We start from the raw sequence: 22284 nt of genomic DNA, 5'->3' as shown, positions 1-22284 counted from the left end.
TTAGAACAAGTTACCCCCTATCCAAAGAATAGGGGGTAGTATGATTGGTGAGGGGCCAACTTTTGCTCAGTGATGCAATTTTGGTCCTTAACCATAAATCGCTTCTCACTGCACCGCCTTGTCCTAGTCAACACAGCCCTCAGATTCTCTCCCCCAGACTTGTAATTTCAGGTGAGCTGCTCCTCTGTTGCTGATTCTTAGTGCCCCATGGATCCACTATTGAAGGGGACAACTCCATGCCGTTTCCACAAGGGTGGTCACTGCGCTCTCAGGGTAGTACGCCACATGCTCCACCAACCACGTGGACTCTGGACACACATGAACCACCAACTTTTTTCCTACTTCAAGATCATATGGGCACATCGCCAAACCTTCCCACCAAAATGGTCAGATCTTCTATGTACAAACAGGTCGTTCTCCGTTGCAAATTTTCGGAGGAACCCATTGCCTAGTTATAGTAGGTCTCAACCCCCCAACTCCTGGGCAGGCTCTACTGGTTGCCATACGCCGGCTCCATATCGGAGAACCATTCCTTACACTCCTCCTGGATCCTCTTGGACTTGGCAATGTCCTTCCAAGTCATGCCACCTTCACTTAGTGCCTCAGACAGTGGTGTCTCCTACATCAGAGACCTCCAGACACTCTCTTTTGTATCGGAGACTTTACTTAGTTTGATACAGGTGGGAGCATGTGGGATACGGCGGAGTCACAAGAAACATCACATGATCGGGCGGGTACCCCTCCTGGTCACAGAGGCATCGCTCCCGGCAATAGTCACTGGATGGCAACCAACCCAAACAGACTCCTGGAACGACACAAATTTTGCTCTTTAGATAGTCGCCTGTGCCCTGGAGTAACCCCAATGGCATGCCCCGCCAGATTGGGATAACACCACGGGACGACCCCATAAATCTCCACTGGGAACCTGCAAAAAACACTTTGGACAGTCGTCAGTTTATGATACGTCCGGTGTTGGTCAGGGGCTCAATATACGGTGACTGCGGCAACCTAGAGACCCCTGGGCCCCATTCTATCCCACGCCTGTACAGTGCAGGCTGGTTCTGGTGATCGCTGCAGCATCAGCAGTCACATGATGGGTACCGATGACATCACTAACACCCAACATGTCACCTCTGAGGTCAGAGCGGTCACCTGCCTCTTTGGTGTGGCCATTGGTAGGTGAGCGCCCCTTCATTTTTTATTTCCCCCCACCCTGCCTGAGTTTTCCCCCTCCCATTAGGGGTTCCCATCACCCTGTAAGATGACAGCAGGGCTGCAGAGCCTTGTAGTCCTCCTGCCAGCTCACTGCCTGCCACTGCCCCGGCCCACAGCACAACCAGCACTGACTGATTACACAGCTCTCAAGGCCAAAAGCTAGTGCTGACGTCAAAGGGCGTGGCTGCTCGCCAAAGGCCTCTACGTGATTGGATCAACAAGAAAGGGCGTGGTCTTTGCATGTAGATGAGGTCTCCTCGCCACGCCCCTTACTCTTCTTCAGGCTTGGGAGGAAAAAAAAAAAATGAGTCCCTGCGGAAGAAATGCTGCTGACGTCAGTGATGCGTCCCTCCCTCTCCTCCAATAGGCCGGCCCCCTTTTTCCCGCCCTCCCGCTGTGCGCACACCCGGGGCCGCTCCACCTCCTCCTCCTGGTTTAGCAGGATCAGTGCGCGCTGCGCTTTGCCGGTCCTTTTAGGCTGTGTGTGAGGTGAAGCCCCCGGAGCCGCCGCCGCCGCCTCCGCCTCATCCCCCCCAGCGGCCTCCGTGCGTGTGTGACAGGGGGGAGGGAGGGGGGTTCACCGCCGAAGGGAGGGCGAGACTCCTCCGGTCCGTGTCTACAGAAGAGCCGGTGACGGAGCAGCCCCCCGGGGGACGATGAGCATCGAGATCCCGCCCGGCCTGACGGAGTTGCTGCAGGGTTACACGGTGGAGGTTCTGCGCCAGAGACCGCACGATCTGGTGGATTTCGCCGTGCACTACTTCACCCGGCTCCAGGAGAAGCGGCTGCAGGATGGCGCCGGGGCTGCCGCAGCTCAGCGGCCTCACTGCCGCGGGGTCAACTTTGACGGGGAGCCGATGCAGACCGAGTCCAACGGGGACGACGAGGAGGAGGACGACGAGGACGACGACGACTCTGACTTTGAACGTAAGAGGCCCCTAGACCGGGCCCCGAGGCCCCTGATGGCCGGGGCGCTGCTGCTGCTGCAGAACCTCACAGCTGTCAGTCATCCCGACCTGTCAGACTGCTCTGACAATTAACCCCTAACCTCCCAGCCTGCCAGGGGACTCTTAAAGGGGAAGTGCACACCTGAATGCTAAACCTGACTGAATAAAAAAAATTTCACCCTGGACCCCCAAAAATCTGCTCCTTGTATTGGGGAAGTCCCGGCTCCTGTCACACTGTATTTGGGTGCACTTCCCCTTTAAGATGCCCCCTCGTCTGATCGATGGCACCTACAGGTATATTCCCGGGGGTCCCTATGCTGTGCCCTGACCCTTCTATACGCTCCTGTCCTCGTCCCCAGTTATAATAAGCCATAAATGTGATGTAACATCGGCCTTAAAGGGGTTGTCCTGGGATTAGTAAGGTTTTGGGGGATCCCCTCTTCTGTAAGGCGCCCTTTTACCCCGGAGGACCTGACCTATCCTTGATATACATAATTAATTCTATGGGTGCAGTGCTTGGTGTCTCCTGTGGGGGTGCTGCAGGGGAACATCCATTGGGGGATTGTCTGGCACGCGGGTTGGTTGGCTTTATGTGGAGGTTCCCTTTAAATAAGACAGTTTTCTGTGGTGATGAATTTCCCATAGAGATCTGCACCAGTATGTATTGTATTATTGTGGGGGGACCCCAACTATTCCTGACCATGGGGGGGGGGATCATAGTGTTGTGTCCCCTTCTAGGAATTCCCTGCCTCCTCCCTACAGCACAAGTGAATGACACGGCTGGTCAGGAGGACCCCTTTAAGTTTGTACGGTGGAGTACTTGAGGAGTTCCTTAAAGGGGTGTTCCATACAAAGTGGAGAACAGTAAGGGGGGGAAGCAATAATGGCCTTCCTTGGTCCTCTATTCTGGCGTCAAGCCCCCGAACCCTCCCGGTCCATCATATTGGCCAGGTGTGAAGCGGCTCGAGTGACCCCTGCCCCAATCACTGACCTCGGTGGGCACCCGTACCCTTTGTGTGGCCACTGCAGCTGACACCTGAGTCACTTCATACATCGCATGGACGGGAAACCCAATGTCAGAATGGAGGACTTGGGGTGCAGGATTATGGGTCTGTTTTATTGATTCCCCCCCCCCCCCCTCCAGTTTGCCTGGCTAACCCCTTTAACACTTCGTCTGCTGTCTTGCTGCCATATGCATGCTGACTATTGCCATGTCTATGGTTGTATTTACATCCCGCCAATTTCTTTTAGATTGTCCATGTGGGCAGAGGTGATGTGCTCAATGGTGAGGGGCCACACCAATGATCTGCCTGTGTTCCCAGAATCTCTTCCATCTTTAGGGCCACTTGGGGCGCCGTCTTGGTATCTGTGGTTGGCGTCAGGCTGGGGGGCTACAGGTGGTTCTCGCACTACAGGGGAGGGGGTTGTGATTAGTGACTGTCGGGTATATAATGTGACAGCGCTGATCTGTATGTCACCAGTGACAGCGCTGTCATCCCGTCCCTTGTTATTATTACTGATGGCCTTGGGGGGAGGGGGCGCTCATCAATGCTCCTGTAATTTTGGCTAGTATTGATCTGTGGGGGCTGCTCCCATTGTCTGTGGTCCTTTTATACCAGCAGATGCTGTATGGAGAGCTGATTCATGTGTTGCACTGTGTGAACTGTACTGTAGGGATGACTGCTGCAGTGTAATTCTGGCGATGTACGTCACATGGGACGTGTGGCCTAGTGGATGTCCGGGGATTTGCACAGCTCATCTAGTAATGTGGGGCTGATGTGCTGGTAGGATAAGGTCACACCATAGCGCGCAGGTCACGGTGAAATCTCCGGACTGCTGCCACGCCACCGCGATGGCTTCCTATGGCACGGTCATAAAAAATCCGACACGTGCAGGTAAGCGTAGCGTTGTAGCCCAGCCAGTGCTCGCACGTCATTGTAAGCTCTCGTATCCGTCTTTAGCTTCAGTGAGTGTACTGAGCGTCTTGCGTGTATTCGCACACTGCAGTTTTATTGCAGATATTTCTGTTCGTCCCTTTCATCTGAATGGGGTTGATTCTGTTCCTAAATTTCTCCAGGTCCCATTCAGATGAGTAGGACGGCTGCTTGGCCCGGTCATGTATTACCCGTGCAGGAAATATATGGCCGACCACAAGTTCGGTTATCAGGATATGGCCCCGTCATCTGTGACATTATATATTATATTATTCTAGGATTCTCCACTAAGCTTTCTATTCTAATCTCCATGGGTTGTCCCTGGCCTGGTGTGGATCCTGTAGGTGGCGCTGTCTCAGCTCTGGCCTCCACACCACCTCCCATGACCCCGGCCTCTTACTATCTGTTCTGGTCCATCGGAGGACTAGAAGAATGGACACGTGAAACAATAAAATAGTGGACACCAAGGGAACTCCATATAATGAGGTCCGTCACTGAAATCCCTGCACAATCAAGTCCGGGATATAGGATTTTTTTTTATCTGGCAATTTTTAGACTAGTCTGCGCCTGGCGGACTACTACTACGGATGTGAGCCCGGCCTTAGGCACCATCCCCCATGCCCATGTCAGACATGGTGCGATGGGCGGTGAGATAGAGCGCCACCTATGGGTTCCACGCCACACCAGGGAGGGCTTAGGTTTAACATCTCCGTTCCAGTCTCAGCTGTCTTTGTGAGGAATATCCCCCTTAAGTGTGTGGCTTCCAGGTTGGTGCCCGTTGCGGGTATCGTGGGCGCTTCCTGTCCTGTGTTATCTGATATATCTCCTGATGTATTGTTGTCCAGGCTGTCCCCTGAAAGGTCGCCATGGAGGGTGAGGCCGTGCTTTGTTGTGGGCCCGGTGCCCTCTGCTCATCACCTCTTTGTGATCTGTAACCTCAGTCTCCCAGCCTGTTGGCATGTTAATAATTAAAGGGCCTGGCAGCGGAGTGCCATATGGTAGTCGGTAATTATATTTGCCGGCTTTCATCTTCCTAATTCCCCTAGATGAAGTGCTATGTGACTCTTCAGCTTTAACCCTTGGAGCGTGGTGCCCTGTATGGCAAGTTACATGATTGAGGTCTGTGCCCGCTGCTGTGCCCACCTTCATACTACTGTGACGGAGCTATCAAGGTATTTGCAGCCTTTGATATGGCGTTATCTGCCCTGGCACCTTGACGTGCCCCTCTCACCATCACCAGGCGCTAATGAGTCCTTGTAACAGGGCATGTGACACTCTCTAGATAAAGGCCGGGAGCTGGCGGCCACATTGGCATCCTGATATCAGAACCCCTGAGCTGTCGCAGGCCGGCAGGGAGAGTCCTCTGCGCGGGGCCTATAGGGGGAGGCCAGGATGTGCTGATAAATATTTAGGTCTGTTCTGTACATTGTGTAAACTGCACAAGAGGGTTCATGTTTACAAAGCGCCAGCGCTGATGTCTTAAAGGGACGGCTCCATGACATATTCGCTCTGCTTTAACTCCTCAGTACTAAGCAGCGTTCTCCTGTCAGATCCTGGGCAGCTCGCTATATACTAGTGTATACGACAGCTGTCCGTGGAGAGTTCCTCCTGTCTGGGCCTACAGGTCTTCAGCAGCTGGGGGAACGTCTAGATTGAATTCCTCAGTTTTTCGGTTGTATACAGAGCAGATTGGAGTCCGGGGCGGTGTCTTATGGGATGGGACTTTGCAGAGTTTTGTTTTTTTTCCTGTTTAGCTGCCCTTTAAGAGCCTGGTGACATCCTATAACCTCCAGTGCATTCCTATGGTGCGGGTGACGTCAGCAGTCGGCTATAGGTCTTTATGGTATGTGGTTGGTTTTAGGAGCATGGAGGGGTCATAAATCTGGGTAAACTAGAGGTCCCGTCCTAATGATTGAAACTATAAACCTCCCGTGTATTAGCTGTGTCTTATGTCTGTGCATTGTCTGGAGTCGGCCACAATCTTCTTAGTTGTCTCCATTGTTTTATTCTGTTGCACTCAGCAGACTGAGGCCGCCATACACTGCAGACACTCAGACGGATAATCTACCCTGAGAACAGAAGGTTTGGGAAGCTGAAATCCAGCAGTCTAATCCTTCTCGCCTCTGACACCAACCATCAGGGGATCCCGGGATCGTTCGCATGAGGTGGTTGGTGATCTCATCTTACGTGGGCTCCACTGCGTACAGTCTGACGGATAGGGCTGAGCCGTAGTGGCCGCTACTCAGTATATGGCGCTATCGGCTTCCACCTCTGTACACCGTGCACTTCCAGGTTGGTGTCAGACGCCCACTAGTCTTATATTGATGACTTATCCTTATATCAACTTTTAGACAATCCCTTTAAGAGATGATTTGACTTTAATGGCTGTAGTGAATGGCCTGAGGATGAGTCCACAGCAGCAGATCTGGAGCCTTGTACGGCTCCCACCTATGTGCTCCATGCTCTGGTGATCCCGGGGGTAGTCGCGCTCTCATACCCGGCCTTGTGTTTACACACAGACTTGTACTTGTTACACTGCGGCTTTGTTCAGGATCTGTTGACTCGGAGGCTTAGCTTACATTTGCATTAGTGAAGATTATTTCTGCTGCGGATGGTTTGGGAAGATCTTGTTCATCCGTCCACATTCACACTGGTGCAGTTTTTATTGCAGGCACGGTCTTTTATTTCTGAAACGAGGGGAAGAAATTGCTAAACAAATTCCAGGGATTGGGAAATGCGTGTGGCTGCATTGTGTGAACACAGGCATGGTAATGGTTTATCTCTCTAGAGAGTAAAGGGACTGTAGAAGGGATTAAAACCTGTTCTTAGATTGTAAAATTAATATCCAATATTTAGGACCCCTGCTGCTCAAGTGTTTGAAGTACCAATGCCCCCCCCCCCCCCCATCATAGGCTGTGCCGTTGCGTTCATTGGTCACATGACCTGGTTGCAGCTTAGTCCACTTCAAATGAATGGTCTAAGCTGCAATACCAAGCACAACCACTGTAGGTACGAGGCTGTGGTCGGTAAGTAGTGCAGTCTGGTCGTTGGGGGTCCTGAAAACCCCTTTAAAGTCCTCTTGGAGATTGGCAGCATTTTTGACTCAATGGATTACAAGTAAAACAGGGCACAACCTTTGCAAATGGTCTTACATGGCAAATCTTATCAGTTCCAGGTTACAGCCAGCCATATATAGTGGCACCATCTTAGTCCGAGACCAATAATCCTTGTGGCTGCTATTCTAAGTGGCTCCTAAAGGAGGCAGCCAAGAGTGCATGTCTTTTCAATGGGAAGAAAGGAATAAGCTGCTGCCAGACCCCTTGAGCCTGGGCCGGCTGATATCCAGCCTCCAGATCCTGATGTCTCCTTACATCCTCCATGGGGTGCAGTCAGGACCCCTCCCGAGTCTCTGGTGACCGCTCCTGTGTCTGCTTCACCCCCTGTTCACCTTGTTTTAGGAGCTGGTGACTGTCTCGGGCATTACCCGCTCCTCTTTCTGGACTGCAGCTTTGTATTTCACAGCACCCGGGCGTTTCTACAGGTTGGGAAGTCAAATCCGTAATAGTTAATCTATTTTTTATTATATCCCGAATCACACCTCAGGATAAAGCACTAAAAGCTCCAGCGCCGGCAGAATGTGTGTGTGAGGGGATCAGCTGATCATCCCGGGTCCTGTTCCCTGCAGGCATTACCCATACATGCCCCCTGTGGGACAAATGTAGCATTACCCAGTGGCCACTTATATGAATGGCTTTCCATGTAATTCAATGAAACTGGTCATAATAAATGGCTCTTCCTTTTGGCAAATGAGGGGGTTTTGAGCAGGGAACTTCTCCCCTCCTTATCATGTCCCAATGTCCTTATAACATCCTTATGACAACCTATTCATTTCCTTAAAGGGGCTATCATTGGGAAAAGTCATTTTTAACTAAACATCTCCTTGCATAGCCTTTAGGAAGGCGATTCCAAACATCAGCAGGTAGATGTCGGGGGTAGACGGATTGTGAGGGTAAGTTCAAGCAGAGGAGTTTGGAGAATTTGGGGTGGTCTATTGCCTTGGATTCCTCCCCATATTCTGGCCCTTGTGGAGACCTGAAGCGCTGCGTGCGTGGTTTCTGCTGCTGATCAGCTTCACATTCATTGGTGTTAGGGACTGATCCTTGCACCGCGGCGTCTGCGTCTGTTTCAGCTCTGAAGGAAAGAAGTGTCCATAGACAATATCCTCAAAATCCACTTCAGATTCCTCTGTGTGAACTTGCCTGAACACCCCGAATAGGTCCCCATTGTGACTGTCCGATTCTTCTCATTTACGCCCAGATTTTCCAGTTATTGATCAGGCCTGTAACCTCGCTGTCAAGTAAGCAGCGTATCGGCTGAAAAGAGAAATGGCGGATCAATTTTTGATCAGCTCTGGATGGCTCAGCATGGCTGTGTGGGTGGCTGCAGGTCGTTCTGGGGATCCAGTGCGTCACCGCGCCTTTAATAGAGGATATCGGGGAATATTACCTAGATACAAGGATACAACAGGGATTTGCATTTAGTTCCCTCAATGACTGCGCAACCTGCAGAGATACGTCAGTCACAGGTGATAGCGCCGCTGCTGCCGCCCGGGTTATTCCATCCTGTCCCTGTGTAGGATAAGCAGCTGCCGGGCGCCTCTTCTCCTTAGTGACTTATAGGAAAGATCCAAGCTGAGCTCCTGTGCTGCCAAGCTGCTGCTGCGTGGTGGGAATGCCGCAGGTTGTATATGACGGATCTACATAGGCTTCACCAGTATAACCCACCCAAACATGGCCCAAATAAGTCCTGCAGCATATTGCGCCTCTGCAGCGTTCCTCCAGCGATGTATATAGCGAGGCGCTGTGATGGTTGGCAGATGAGGTGACATATGTCTGTTCAGTATGTGATGGCTGTGCAGCGAGGGCTCTGCAGCTATAGTTACTAGAGAGTCAGGCCGGGGCCGTCGCTGCAGCGTTCCTGCCGCTCCATGACAACCGGGTATTTGTTCATTCCAGGACGGAAGTGGAAATCTATGAAGACAAATATTGATCTCAAATTGGGAGCAGGGTTTCCTTATATGTGGACTAACCATACGTATGTGCCGCTATACGCTGTGCTCATTACTAGGTCACATAGGAGTAAGGAGAAAGATAAGGCACAAGATGAGTAATAATGTGGATATTACTTTACAGGGGGCCGAGCTCAGTGACAGACTAGTGCTGCAGCCCCTTCATTCTAAGGATCTGGTGGGGGTCCCAGATGTCTGCCCCCCCCCCCTTCGGTCTCTTCTGCCTCAGTACAGACTACACTGCTTTTATAAGGTGACTCTCTAGACGTAAAATGTTATGTAAAGATTTGGAACGGTGTCAAAAATGCGAGTAGGTGTGACCCTGCAGTGAATGCACTTTCCCGTTTCTGGGGCTTTTCAGTATTCCCCCATATGTTACATCCTGATGTCTCCTGCGCGCCGTCATGTGATGACTCATTAGCTGTAAATGGAGCAATTACATCTTCACTTTCTTCTTTCTTCTCCTTTCACGCTTGTGTCAAACATGTTCTCCTCGGAGGAGCAAAAAACAGGGAACATTAATCCTGACCTGTAAGACAAGGATTGTTCCAGTAAACTGGCAGCATGGCGGATCCGTCCCATACCTGTCATGTTATAAGCGTCAGCCCCTGGGTTATAATGTCATCGTCCTGGTCGGAGATCTGGCGAGTTCTGTCCTTGTGTCGCAGCCTGGTGCTCGCACTGTGTGGGGGTTGTTGTGCTTCTATGTACATAGACTTAGGACATCTGGTATGAAGGGTTAGTGGGGCTCCAACCACTGGGACCCCCAAGAATGAGGGGTGCGGTCCCTGGCCCCAGCAATCTTCAGCACTGTGGGTGAGCGCCCCGGCCTTTGTACAGGACACCCAGCACAGCGCCGTATAGTGTCAGTGTTTGGTATTGCAGCTCAGCTCATTGTCTGCTCTGTGTGAATACGTACTACACACTCAGGCTTTGGTAATCGGGTCATGAAAATTGGAGGCGCTTGTCTGTCTGGGGGAGTTACGTTCACCAGTAGATGAAGGATCCTGCCTGTGTCAGAGTATATCAGCAGGTGTGCCGCCATATCTGTCCATGTGTGGTGACGAATATAGTACTGTGCCTACTGACTGGCCACTGCACCCTATAAAATAATGGGGTGCACTCATTGCTGCATGGTGATAATGTGACTACGGCAGATGCTGCAGACCTTCGCCTTAGTGCGATGTTCTGCATGTCATCCAAGCCGAGCGTACGGCCCCCTGCTCGGTATATAAGGGAAGGTTGGTGGCTGCAGTGTTGCTGGCCTTAGATGGTCTGTTCCCCGGCACCCTCACCGCCGTGTGCTTATTCTGTACAAGGGGAAGCCCCTCATACTTCACACGTGTTGGGCGGACAAGGAGCCCTGGCTGACAACTTAAGACGCCTGAAACCGAACTGTCATCTACAAAGAGGGGAAATGGAATGAGTGAATAAAAACCCAGCAGCAGTCGTGGTCCGTGGACAAATATGGTGCAGGCTTTGCGAGACGGTGGCCATGCTTTGTTAGAGATATTATAAGTTATGTTTAATATAATGTAATAAATCCTATGGCTGGTCATGTGACTCCCGCACGTTCAGGGATCGGTCACCTTGTCCTTTTTGTTTGCTTGAGCTTTTCTTTTGTCCCTTATGATGATTTTGGTTTTGTTTTGCAGCTCCGGTCATAAATCGATACAGTAGAAGAGTATCAGGTGAGTGACGGCAGTGTGAACAGGGCTATAGTGGCCGATACATCGGGTGGGGTCCTAAGAATATATAGATATCACTTCTATGATGCTGAGCTATGTAAGTATCTGAGTCATTAGGAAAATGGCCAAATTGTGATGGCAAGGGCTGGGTCAGAGCATCTGAAAACAACAAGGCCTGTGGGGTGTCCCTGGCATGCAGGGGTTAACGTGATCCAATGAAGTACCAGTGGTGATGGGGTCAGGGGGCCCCCCATTGACGCACACGGGATAAGAAGTTTAGTCTTTCTGGTCCGATCCCACAGAACACTTATGTAGTGCTGAAAACTGGTGTGAACAGAGCCAAAGAAACGTCTGAATAAGATTATATAACCTGGACTATTGTTCTGGTAGAAGTAGGACAACATGGCCGCCTCCTTTTCTGCTTTATTCTGTGAGGGTTTTGTATTCGTCAGTGTCTGAGCGTTCAGTTCTCATGACGCTCGGCTCCATTCTGACCTTGCTGAGGAATAGTTTCTTGGCTTTCAAGGCTAATACAAAAGAAATATGTCGGCTTGTTCTGTAGCGGCAGAATCCTGAGGTTGTGATAACAGACGGAGTGACCTTCTATTCCTGCAAGGCCTCTGATAAGAGGAGCCCTCCGTGTTCACTAATGGGGAGCGCGCGGCTCCAACCTGCGGCTTGTTAGCGCCCTCCATTGCACCTTCTATTTCGGGCTTCTCCAAGAGATTCTCCCCCTATTAGATACAGAGCTGTAATGAAGATACATGGCAGACCTGGAAGGCCACAGTACTGGGGGAGTTATCTGAGTCACCCATAGAGGGCGCACACACTTATGGACAGGCGATATGACCCCAGATAGTGTCTGACAGCCCCCTCTTTTTGTCTTAGTTACTGGAGACTGCACAGATGTGATATATACGTGTGTGTATGTATGTATATATATATATATATATATATATATATATATATATAATATATATATAATCAGCCATGATAGTGTGATACATGTAAGCGCATCCAAACTGGAAATTAACCCTTTGTTTTTACTCTTTCCACTTAGTTTGTGCTGAAGCCTTTAACCCTGATGAAGATGAGGAAGACACAGAACCTCGGGTAAATCTACATACATTAAGGGGTTACCCTATTGCCATCGTCCTGCCCAATCTTCAGGGAAATTCCCCTTGAACCTTTATAGTTCTCTTGGTCCCTCATGCACACAACTGCTCCATTCACACAGGAGATTGGGTGTCCCAGTTTTCCTCATCAGTGGGGGTCCCGGTGGTGGAACAGACACTTCTCCTCTCGCCTGTGGATCAGTGATGGATGTTTACTTCTGCCTCCCATTGAAATGAATAAGAAGTGGGCTTTAAGGCCCGGTATCTGACAAGGGGACGTCCTCTATGTCTGGAGTAGGTTGTACCAGAGCTGAGGCTTCTCTACAGTAAGAGACTATGGAACCCCCTACCACAAGATGTCATGTCTGATCACTTAACACATTCAAGAGGGTCCTGGATGACTTTCTTGAATCCTAATATCATAGGTTATGGGAGTTAGAATTTTTTGGGATAGGATATTGATCCAGGGACTTGGTCCAATTGCTGTAATTGGAGTTGTTTTTTTTTTCCCCGCAGTTGCGGCACTTGGCCGTTGCTTTGTGGGATTTTTTTTTGCCTTCCTTTGGATCAACTTGATCGGTTTATAGTTCGGACTTCAGTCTTTATCCAACCTCATCTACTATGTCCATTGACAGTTTCTATATTTTCATTTGTAGGTAGTTCATCCGAAAACTGATGAGCAGAGATGTAGGTTACAGGAGGCGTGTAAAGATATTCTTCTCTTTAAGAACCTTGACCAGGTAAGATTCCTCCTCAGTAAAACAAGATGAATGATGTGTCCGTCTGTCCATGTCACACAAAGGAGGGGGGAGTCATGTGCTATTGGGTATCGTCCAGCCCTGAGGAGCGATCTGTGGGGTTATTGGGACCTCTGTATGTTTTGTGCCCCACGAAATACCCAGAAGGGGATGAGTAACATCGTACCGGCTGCCAACTGTGCACGTCTATGACATGGTCTCATGGATTTGCAGCAGAATTGATGCAGTTTCTTTAGAGGGTGAAATACGCTGCAGCCCTTCAGCAAATCAAAGCCCGTATCCACGTGTGAGATGTGTAAGATTGTGCTAGGTGTGGCCCCGCTGATGGTTCATGTCATGTCTGTGCTCTCTCCCTTTAGGAGCAGCTCTCTCAGGTTCTTGATGCAATGTTTGAGCGGAAAGTAGAACCTCAGGAACATGTTATAGACCAGGGAGATGATGGCGATAACTTCTATGTTATTGAAAGGTAAGTGTCTCTATGGCCTAAAATACAAGGACTGGGATGTCTGGGGTTCCTTTCACTCAGCTATGTCTTGGCCTCTGTTCACATTCAGTGTATGTACTGAGAGAGTTTCTGGTGCACACGCCAACCTGTCCATGGGCCTCTCTGTATGCTTTAGGCAATTATTGGGATAGTCTGCATTGTTGTACCCCCTCGCTCACGTTGTCACCTATAGATGTATTCCACTGGAGCGATATCTATATAAAATTGATGGCCTGTCCTCAGACCACGAGCCCTGAAGACTCTGCCGCACAAGTGCTGAGACCCCTTCATACAGCGGACGGGTGGGAGTGCAGAGAGCCGGACCCTCACCCGTCTAATGTTATGGCCTAGCCTGAGGAAAGGCAATCTCTTCTATCCTCTGGTGACCGGCCCTGCAGCTCCACCATCCTAGTTCATGGTACGAGGCCGTATAGCATGCACTGATGGCAGGCCTTAGTCATTCAGTCTTTGATGTTTTCTTGCAGGGGTCTGTATGACATTTTTGTAGCTAGAGACGGACAGTCCCGCTGCGTGGGCAGATACGATAATCACGGCAGTTTTGGTGAGCTGGCCTTGATGTACAACACTCCGAGGGCTGCGACGATTGTAGCCACAACTGAAGGAGCACTGTGGGGCCTGGTGAGTAAAAGGATGGCGGTGTCTTATCTGTCTCTTGTACTCACCGCAGCTCTGCTCTATATGATGACATTCTGACTATCTGATCTTATCTCTCACACTGAAAACCAATAAAACATCACAGAGGAAATTGTACAGATCGGGGGTGGGTGTGTGTGTGTGTGTGTGGGGGGGGGAGCGCACGCGGCTCTTATATAGCTCTTCACCTATAGGACTTCTGTACTTCGCTGACGTGCCAAGGCTTAAATTCATCCATGTTCCCTACTACCTATAAAAATAAATAAATAAAAAGCATATTATGAAGAAAATGGCACATTTATGGCATCAGACTGGTCCACTTTAAATTTTCCCTGTAATATTCTCTTCATTAAATTTACTGGAGGCAGCAACGGGTTCACATTTTAGGTGTCGGCCATTGTACGAGGGAGAAGTCTTAGTTTTTAAGGCTATGGGTAAAGCTGGAATAATTTGTATAGGGCTCTGGTCCGTAGTCTGTGGCTCTTCAGCTGTTGGAAACGACCGTGCCCAGCAATGCCCATGAGGGGGAGCATTGGCAACAGGGCACATTGGAAAATGCCCTCCTGCTGCTTTTCAGAGTCGTGCATCACATGATCAGCAGGCGCTAGTATACAGCTCGCCGACTTAGCGATACAGCGTCTTGTCCTACCCTCATGCAGTATTGTAATATACATTCACGTGTAGTAAGATGATGAGACGTCACATGACGCGCTCCATCTTTGGCACATTGCTTTGTCACGTGTCGGACGTTACTTGAGCCTTGTGTGGTTAGACAGCGCCATCTAGTGGATGACTGAGGAATGGCATGTTACCTGTCATACCAAGGGATTGGAGGAGAGATGAAGGTTTCCAGAGACCAGGAGGGTCTTGTCCTTCTTCTATTTGTTCTTAGCAGATTCCCTCTTATAAATTGATTGTAATGCTGGATTACTTTATAGTACTTGGTGAGTTGTGATCAGGGTGAGGCCAAAAACCGCCCTGTAACTTCTGAAGAGAGTTCACAGCGTGGCCATGACAAAATGGAAGTCCACTGCGGTGTTTCTGCTACAAAGACCTTCCAAGCTCCATGTTTGTGCCACTTCTAGATACATCCGGGGTCACCTCTGACACTGCACGGTGAACCCAGCCCAAATCCCATAGGACTGTGCAGACCCTGGTACAGAACACACATGGCCGCCTCTAGTGACCTGAATGTTAATGCCATGAATGTTTTCTTTTTTCTTCTTCACCAGGATCGAGTGACTTTCAGAAGAATAATTCTGAAGAACAATGCCAAAAAAAGGAAGATGTACGAGATCTTTATAGAATCTGTCCCCATTCTAAAGTCATTAGAGGTAAGACCCGCCCGCCCGCTCTCTTCTCTCTTCCTCTTCTGCCTTCCAGGAGATCCTTTCCAGCTTTGTCTACATTAATATTCATATTATTTTTCAGCCTTCTGAGCGAATGAAAATTGTGGATGTAATAGGTGAGAAGAATTATAAGGATGGAGACCGAATTATCGCCCAGGTGAGCGCCGCCACCCCCGCACCCGATCCCCAGTGGGGGCCATCCACCAATCACGGCTGATATTATAATGATGTATCTTATGTTTTTTTTAGGGTGACAAGGCGGACTGCTTCTACATAGTAGAATCTGGAGAAGTAAAAATAATGATGAAAAGCAAGGTAAGCGGGGGAGGGGGTGTCTGAGGTCTCATCACCAGAGAGAAAACATTGGAATAAGACCTATCATGGCTGCAAATCTTATCTAATGATCTGAACTTACAGCACCAAGGGTCCTAACCCTCTGACGTTACTGGTGCCCGTCATTAGCAACCTCCAACCCCAAATATGTCCCAAGTCTCTGCCGCATCTTCCTGCCCTTTTGATTGGGAGCTGAGATGTAGCCCCTGGATTTTTTTTGCTATTTGTGGCATCGTTGCCCTTATGTCAGCTGATGGGTAGGGGTGCTGGGTGTCAGACTCCCCCCAAACTCCTATATAACTTCTTTATATATCAGGTGATTATGTGGCAGGGTATGACACCAGACATAATATATGTCCTTCTCCTCTAGACAAAGACCAGCCAAGAAAGCAACCAAGAGGTGGAGATCACTCGATGTAAGAGAGGACAGTATTTTGGTGAACTTGCTCTCGTTACAAACAAGCCCCGAGCTGCCTCTGCATACGCTGTAGATAGCGTCAAGTGTTTAGGTAAGAACCAGCCCTGATGTCATATTCACTGTGTGGCTTATAGAGATGAGGAGAGACACTAACGGCTGTAGTATGGCGCCACCTGGTGTTAAAGTACTACACTATATGGAGAAGGGCCACCTAACTGCTGGACGGGATGTCAGTCCTAGCTGATGGTTGGTGGCGTCGGGCCCGCACTGGTCTGATCTATCCTGAGGATAATATTGTGTGTTGTCTCTTCTCAGTTATGGATGTGCAAGCCTTCGAGCGATTGCTGGGCCCCTGCATGGACATTATGAAGAGGAACATCACACATTATGAGGAGCAGCTGGTGGCGTTATTTGGTTCTAGTATGGACCTCCGAGATCCGGGAAAGTAGGCACCATGTTACCTCAGTGCCTTCTCTGTTCAAGACACAGACACAAGCCTCCTGTCAGCTATACAACACGAGGGACAAAGAGCGCCCCCTGGAGCAGTCACCACTGCTGTCGTCTTGGGCATTTTTTTTTCTCTTATTTTTATTTTAGGAAACAAATTACAAATGGAAGAATCCAACACCAGAGGCCGGGATAGAAAACGCCCGATCCGTGCGATCACTTTGCTGCTGAGATCCCTTTATTAGACCGTCTATACACGTGCCTTTATATAGAATTATAAAACCTACTGCCCCCCACCCCGAGCCCCCAGCGGTCTGCTCCATCAGCACGACGCTCCATTCACCACCCTGAGCCCCGGCCGGCCCTGCAGGAACCATTCACTTCTATGGCCGAGGGAGTCGCTGGTCTGCATAGGCGCTGAGGTTTACCTGTGCTTGGCTTTGTGGCCTTCTAAACTGTGATTGTCAAGACCCTTCCAATGCCTCAATTACCCCCCCCCCCCCATTCTGGTCTCTCCCGCTCCAGTGGGTAATTCTCATGTGACACATCCTGCGTTTTCTTGGCCCCTTACGGTAAATGCTGACATAATCACATCATATATTCGCACGCTTTCTCCCATTTTTATCACTTTATTCATATTTTACATGTATTACGTCACCATTTTTAGCAAAACCTCCAGGGGCCAAAATCGTCCGCGTGAGATAAACCGTCCCATAAGAGGAAGCTGGTGTTTTTATAGGATAATGACCCCGTCCGGCTCTGTGTATGGGGACATACGCCCCCCCCCCCCCCATGGTGCTCCGGATCGGCCGTGTCACTCGGTGGGGATCCTGCATTCCAGCAGAGCACAATGGCGGCTCCATGTACTAGTTTTAGGACTTTTAACTTGAACCTATTTATTACAGTCAGATTGATCCCCTCCCCTTGCCCAGATTTGATACGGTACACATTTTATCTGCAGGATTTCCTTCGCATTCCTTTTCGCTCCCTTTGGGTTGAGTATGAGAGATTCCTTCTTGCATACAAATATGCCGCCAATCCCTGTATCCTCCCACCTGATCGATGGCTGCCGCTCGGCGTGCGTTTACGTGTAGCGGTTAGTTGTGCAGTCATGGGGGTCGAGTAGTCCCTACGTTACAGACTGAGATCCCGGGTGGGAAAGGTCCTGCCGACTCCTACAGATGAGACATTACAGGCCCAGCCCATAAGTACAGAGACGTTCCCATAGGTTCTTACTCTCCTGTGGTGGTCTCGCCCCCTCCTCATTACTAAGCTGCCTGACTGCATTGTACAATTCCCCCCTAGTGCCTTATGCCGACTCGTACGAGCCTTTCCATCACTGCGATGGGCTCCTTCAGGACGTAACACTGACGACAGCGAAGAGCCAGTTACCTAGTGCATGTAGTGCTGAGAATGCAGTCGTGGAGCTTAGGACTCCCCAGCCAGACGCCATGACTATTAATGAGGTACATTGTGAACATGGGCTGCACCACACCATCTGACGGGGGGAACCGATGGGATAATCCAACCTGTCCGTGTCTCGTGTGAAAGGTTAAACCGTTGCCTATAGATAGAAAATTGTTCAATGCAATGACAGTGTGCAGGACGTCTGAGCTGCGGCTGGAGATCGCCCCTTCTGTCTGTCACCAGCTGACTTAAAGGAACACTCCAGGTAAAGACTGATGCTATTGTATGATCTGAGGGTGGAACGTGACCTAAGCATTACACCAGTGCCCGAGGATGCGCCCACCACCCTTCAGACTACTCCCATCTTTGCCTGGTCTGCTCCTTCCCCAAGTACTAACATTCCCTCTACCCCATAACTAACCTCGTACGCCCGCTATTAGAGACGTATTCACATTGTGCGTTGCTTTATTATCTCCCTTAAGACGGCTACAGAAACACCGGAGAGGTCAATAGGGGGCGCTCAGCAGCAACGTGTATCGGGGGGGGGAGGGGAGAGAGTTATCGGCCGGTCCTAATCCTGCTTATAGTCACGCTGTCGGTGAAGGAGCTTGTCTCCCCCCCCCCCCCCTCCCCTCCCCCTTCTTTAGGGTCACAAGTGTCCTGGCCGGCCGTAGTTCTGTTTTTACCGTCACAGCACAGATTTCACATTTTAACAATTTACGATATAAAGTGTTTTTTTTTTTTTGTTTTTCTTTGCTCTTGTTGAAACACAAAACTTGTTCTGCACAAAAAAGACAAAAAAAAAAAATCCAAAAAAACCTCTGAATGTCACCGCTCCATTCTTCTCCTGTTTCCAGACAAACTTGTGATTTTTGTTATCGACATGTGTTTGTAAACTGGTTTTGCCAAATTTTTTTTTTTAATCTTTCAAAAAATATTTTTTTTTGGTTTATTCCATTGAGCTGTGGGGGTCCTGCCGCCGTGTTTTCTGCTGCGGGATGATCTTCTGTTCTTGTCACGTTCGTCTTTCTTTCTCCTTGAGGCCTTCCTTTTTGGTTTCTAGCGATTGTTTTAGTTCACGCTTACAGGGCTATATGGAGGAATGGCGGGGGCGGCCCCGGGTCTCGCGCCTTCCGGAATTTAGTGTGCGTTTTAAGAAGAAAAAAAAAAAAAAAAAAAAGTGAACTGCACTATTCTATTCTATTTTCTCCCCCCGTTTGCTTAAACCAACACACAACTGACTTTCTGCCTAAAAGAAGCTACCTCAAGGTGTTAAGTGCTTTGCAGATTTCGTTCACCTGTGAATGCGCCCCCACGTGTTACTACTGGTCATCTTTGTGTTGCATCCAAATGTAGCTGTCGTTACGGCACGGTGGAGGCGGCCATTTTGTTTGGGCTTACTATATGGTGCTCTAGTGAAGGGTTACAAAAAACATGGCCGCCTTCTTCCTAAAACGGCACCGCAACTGTTTAGAGGTTTTCTGTTGTATTGCTGCCTGTGACGTTCACCTATAGTGAGCTACGCTGCAATACCGGACACAACCTGTGAACAGGGGTGGCGCTGTACAGGAGGCAGCCATCTTTTTTTGATCCTGTAACCCCTTCAGCAGTTTCCAACCTCTTATAGGATGACAACTCTCAGCGTGACTGTCAGGGCGTATTGGGCGTTGTCATTTTCTGACAGGTCGGAGGCTCCTGCACATGGGCAGATTGGGAAATGCAAACCACGTTGCCCAGACTGACTGTGATCTGATGGCCAGGGCTCCTTGCATCCTAGTAAGACTCCTCGTCTCCTGACTGCGGCTCTTACAGACTATTCTACCATGTGCAGATGGCTGACGGGTCATGTGACCACTTTCTGCCTCTTGATTGGCTGTTTAGTAGGTGGTATCTAAACTTTTAACCCTTTACCTTTAAAACCCACCCCTTTGTTTTTATGCTAATGTGGTAATCACATGATCGCAAATACGTCTTGTCACTGTGATTGGCTACCTGACAGTCACATGACCAAGTACTAAGGGGCACAGTTTAGTATTCCAATAGACCGTCCCTTTAAGGCATCAGTTCTAAGTTAAAGGGGCCCCGTCCTGGTGATCTGCCGCCAAGTCCTAGCAGATAGATGGCAGACGTCGTCCACTCCCACAAAATGGCCGCCTACGCCGCGTGCACCTGGCAGACCCACTTTAAAGAAACAAAAAACTTTTGGTTCTGTCCGTTTTTTTTGGGATTTCTTGTCCTTTGCACTCCAACAGTATTTAGAAGAGAAAGGAGAGCAGTTTTGGCTCCATCAGTATTGGACTTCCCGCGCAGTCACATGACCCGCTCCTTTCCAGGGGATTTCTGCGATTTACGTTTTCTTAATAAATGGCGAAATTCTTCTGGAGACGTCTTGTACATAATCTTATTCAGCTCCTTCCAGTCTTTTCTATTCACAGCTGCGATCCGGACACCCTGCACTGTATGACATATTCTGTCGTCTTCTTTTTCTTTCTGGAATTTTTGGGGTTATTGGATACGGTGAGATTGCTCGGTTCCGTGTATAGCTGTCCGCCATTTTATGACACATTTGAGTATGCAATGTTTGATTATTAAAATAAAGCAAGATGACAATTCAAGGCCTCGTGCTTCATCCCTCTACCTGGCGGGGGCGTCACTTATGTCGTCATGGGGGTGGGGGGGGATTTATGTGAACCTGGAGCAGTGTGATGTCTGACCCCCGGCTGCCTCATCTGGAGACAAGGGGGCGGGATATTGGGGAGAAATGGGCAAGTGTAAGGATCTGAGGGACTGTGACAAGGCCAATTGGTGATAGACTGGGGCGGGGCCTCTCCAAAATGGCCGGTCTTGTGGGGTGTTCTGGTGCGTAGTGGTTAGTGCCTACCAAAAGGGGTGCAAGGATGGGACACCAATGAGTCTATGGGAGCCATGATAGGTGTCAGTACACACAGGGTGTCACTGCTCACTCTATAGGGAGCCGAGTATCTGCAGACTGGTCAGGGGGCCTGTGCTGACCCCTGAACATGGCTGGAGGTGTCTGCAGAACTGGACCATGAAGCTATGGAAGAAACTGGCCTGATAAACCAACAGATCATGTGGAAAGCTGGGTGTGCACGGCCCTGACCTGGAGGAGGATGATGAAGATAGTGGGTTGTCTGGGCAGTGGTCTGCAGATAAGCCTCAGGGCCTGTGCCACGTACTGCCTACTAAACACTGCACAGACCAAGCACCCCCTGTAATGGTAGTGCCCCCCCCCCTCCTGTAATGGTAGTGCCCCCCCCTCCTGTAATGGTAGTGCCCCCCCCCCTCCTGTAATGGTAGTGCCCCCCCCCCTCTCCTGTAATGGTAGTGCCCCCCTTTATCAGGATAAAAGACCCGGCCACACTACTAATGAGAAACCTGACAAAGATGGCTCCACATCCCAATCCTGCTGGTTGTTGGTGGGATGTGCTGGAATAACCGGATCCATGAAGGCCTCAATGAGCGACTACAGGGTCTGCTGCGGATGTCTTGGGGTCAGATCCATCATCTGAGGTCAGGAGTCCAGGTATGAACAGGTCAGAGAGCGGGATCCCCACAATATTAGGCTGAGGCCTCACATTGCAGAAACGCAGTTTTTTTGTTTGTTTTTTTTTTGCAGATTTTACTGCATTATTTCAGCCAGTGTCAGGAGCGGAGACACAGAAGAACTTGTTAGATCAGGGCTCAGCAATATCGGCACTCTGCTGTGAAACTACAACTCCCAGCATGCTCCATTCACTTCCATGGAGCGCCGAGAACAGCAGAGTGAGTATGCATGCTGGGAGTTGTAGTTGTACAACAGCTGGAGAGCCGCAGGCTGCCGACACCGGTGTTAGATATTTCCTCTTCCTTCTGTAGACATTTTTGGCTTAAAAAAACTGCAACAAAAAAAAGTTAAAGGCCGGAGCCCCGAGGAAAACCCTGCGGACTTTGTGTGAGTAGCGGGGATGCGTTTCTGCTGCGATCTGATATGTGTAGCCATCGGTTGTGCTCATGGCTGATACACAGAGAATGGCGCAGGCGGCAGACAGCGCTGTATGGGGCAGATCTCGCAATACTGTGTAGAATTTAGACCGTGTGAACTTGGACTAGTCTTAAACTGCCCCAGAGTTCTGAAGTGTCTGTTACATCTGCCCCTGTGCGGGGATCATGTCCTGGAGAAGAATGACAGATGTGAGAGAAGATCTGAGGCTCTGAAGACAGGTCACCTCCTCCTCGTCTCCTCAGCGCAGCAGTTGTGTTTGCTGTGAAATTGGTAAAATTCATTATTATCTAAACTTACAATATCAGAAAACTAGCGGGTCCTAGATCAGCGCCCTCGCTGCACGGGGCCCATGGAGCCCTCACATAAACCCATCTACACCTCGTGCCAATGTATAAGATCTGAGGCCTGAAACTTACTGACCCAGGCCCCAGCAGGAGGTGGAGGGGTGGTCTTGGTGCATGGTT

The 22284-nt window shown here is 49.8% G+C and overlaps 1 protein-coding gene across 1 annotated transcript; it reads left to right on the top strand.

Annotated features, from left to right (window-relative positions):
- Nucleotides 1–1667: 1667 nt before the first annotated feature.
- Nucleotides 1668–20432, top strand: PRKAR2A (protein kinase cAMP-dependent type II regulatory subunit alpha). The gene is made up of 11 exons (XM_075286918.1): nucleotides 1668–2142; nucleotides 10820–10855; nucleotides 11913–11965; nucleotides 12624–12707; nucleotides 13085–13191; nucleotides 13695–13848; nucleotides 15096–15197; nucleotides 15295–15369; nucleotides 15462–15527; nucleotides 15916–16054; nucleotides 16279–20432. Exons 1-11 carry the CDS (start codon nucleotides 1872–1874, stop codon nucleotides 16410–16412), a joined length of 1221 nt encoding a protein of 406 aa, XP_075143019.1. The 5' UTR covers nucleotides 1668–1871; the 3' UTR covers nucleotides 16413–20432.
- The last annotated feature ends 1852 nt before the right edge of the window (nucleotides 20433–22284 follow it).

The sequence above is a fragment of the Leptodactylus fuscus genome, chromosome 9 (genome assembly GCF_031893055.1).
Source record: "Leptodactylus fuscus isolate aLepFus1 chromosome 9, aLepFus1.hap2, whole genome shotgun sequence".
Classification (NCBI taxonomy): domain Eukaryota; kingdom Metazoa; phylum Chordata; class Amphibia; order Anura; family Leptodactylidae; genus Leptodactylus; species Leptodactylus fuscus.
The sequence above is the reverse complement of the archived record's forward strand: the minus strand, read 5'-3'. Positions and strand labels throughout refer to the sequence as shown.

What these genes read in the sequence shown, in the direction of transcription:
- PRKAR2A (XM_075286918.1), top strand. Translation starts at nt 1,872, where the DNA reads ATGAGCATCGAGATCCCGCCCGGCCTGACGGAGTTGCTGCAGGGTTAC. An exon ending in TCTTTAAGAACCTTGACCAG is followed by an intron (nt 12,708 to 13,084) that starts GTAAGATTCCTC and finishes CTCTCCCTTTAG; the next exon opens with GAGCAGCTCTCTCAGGTTCT. An exon ending in CCATTCTAAAGTCATTAGAG is followed by an intron (nt 15,198 to 15,294) that starts GTAAGACCCGCC and finishes ATTATTTTTCAG; the next exon opens with CCTTCTGAGCGAATGAAAAT.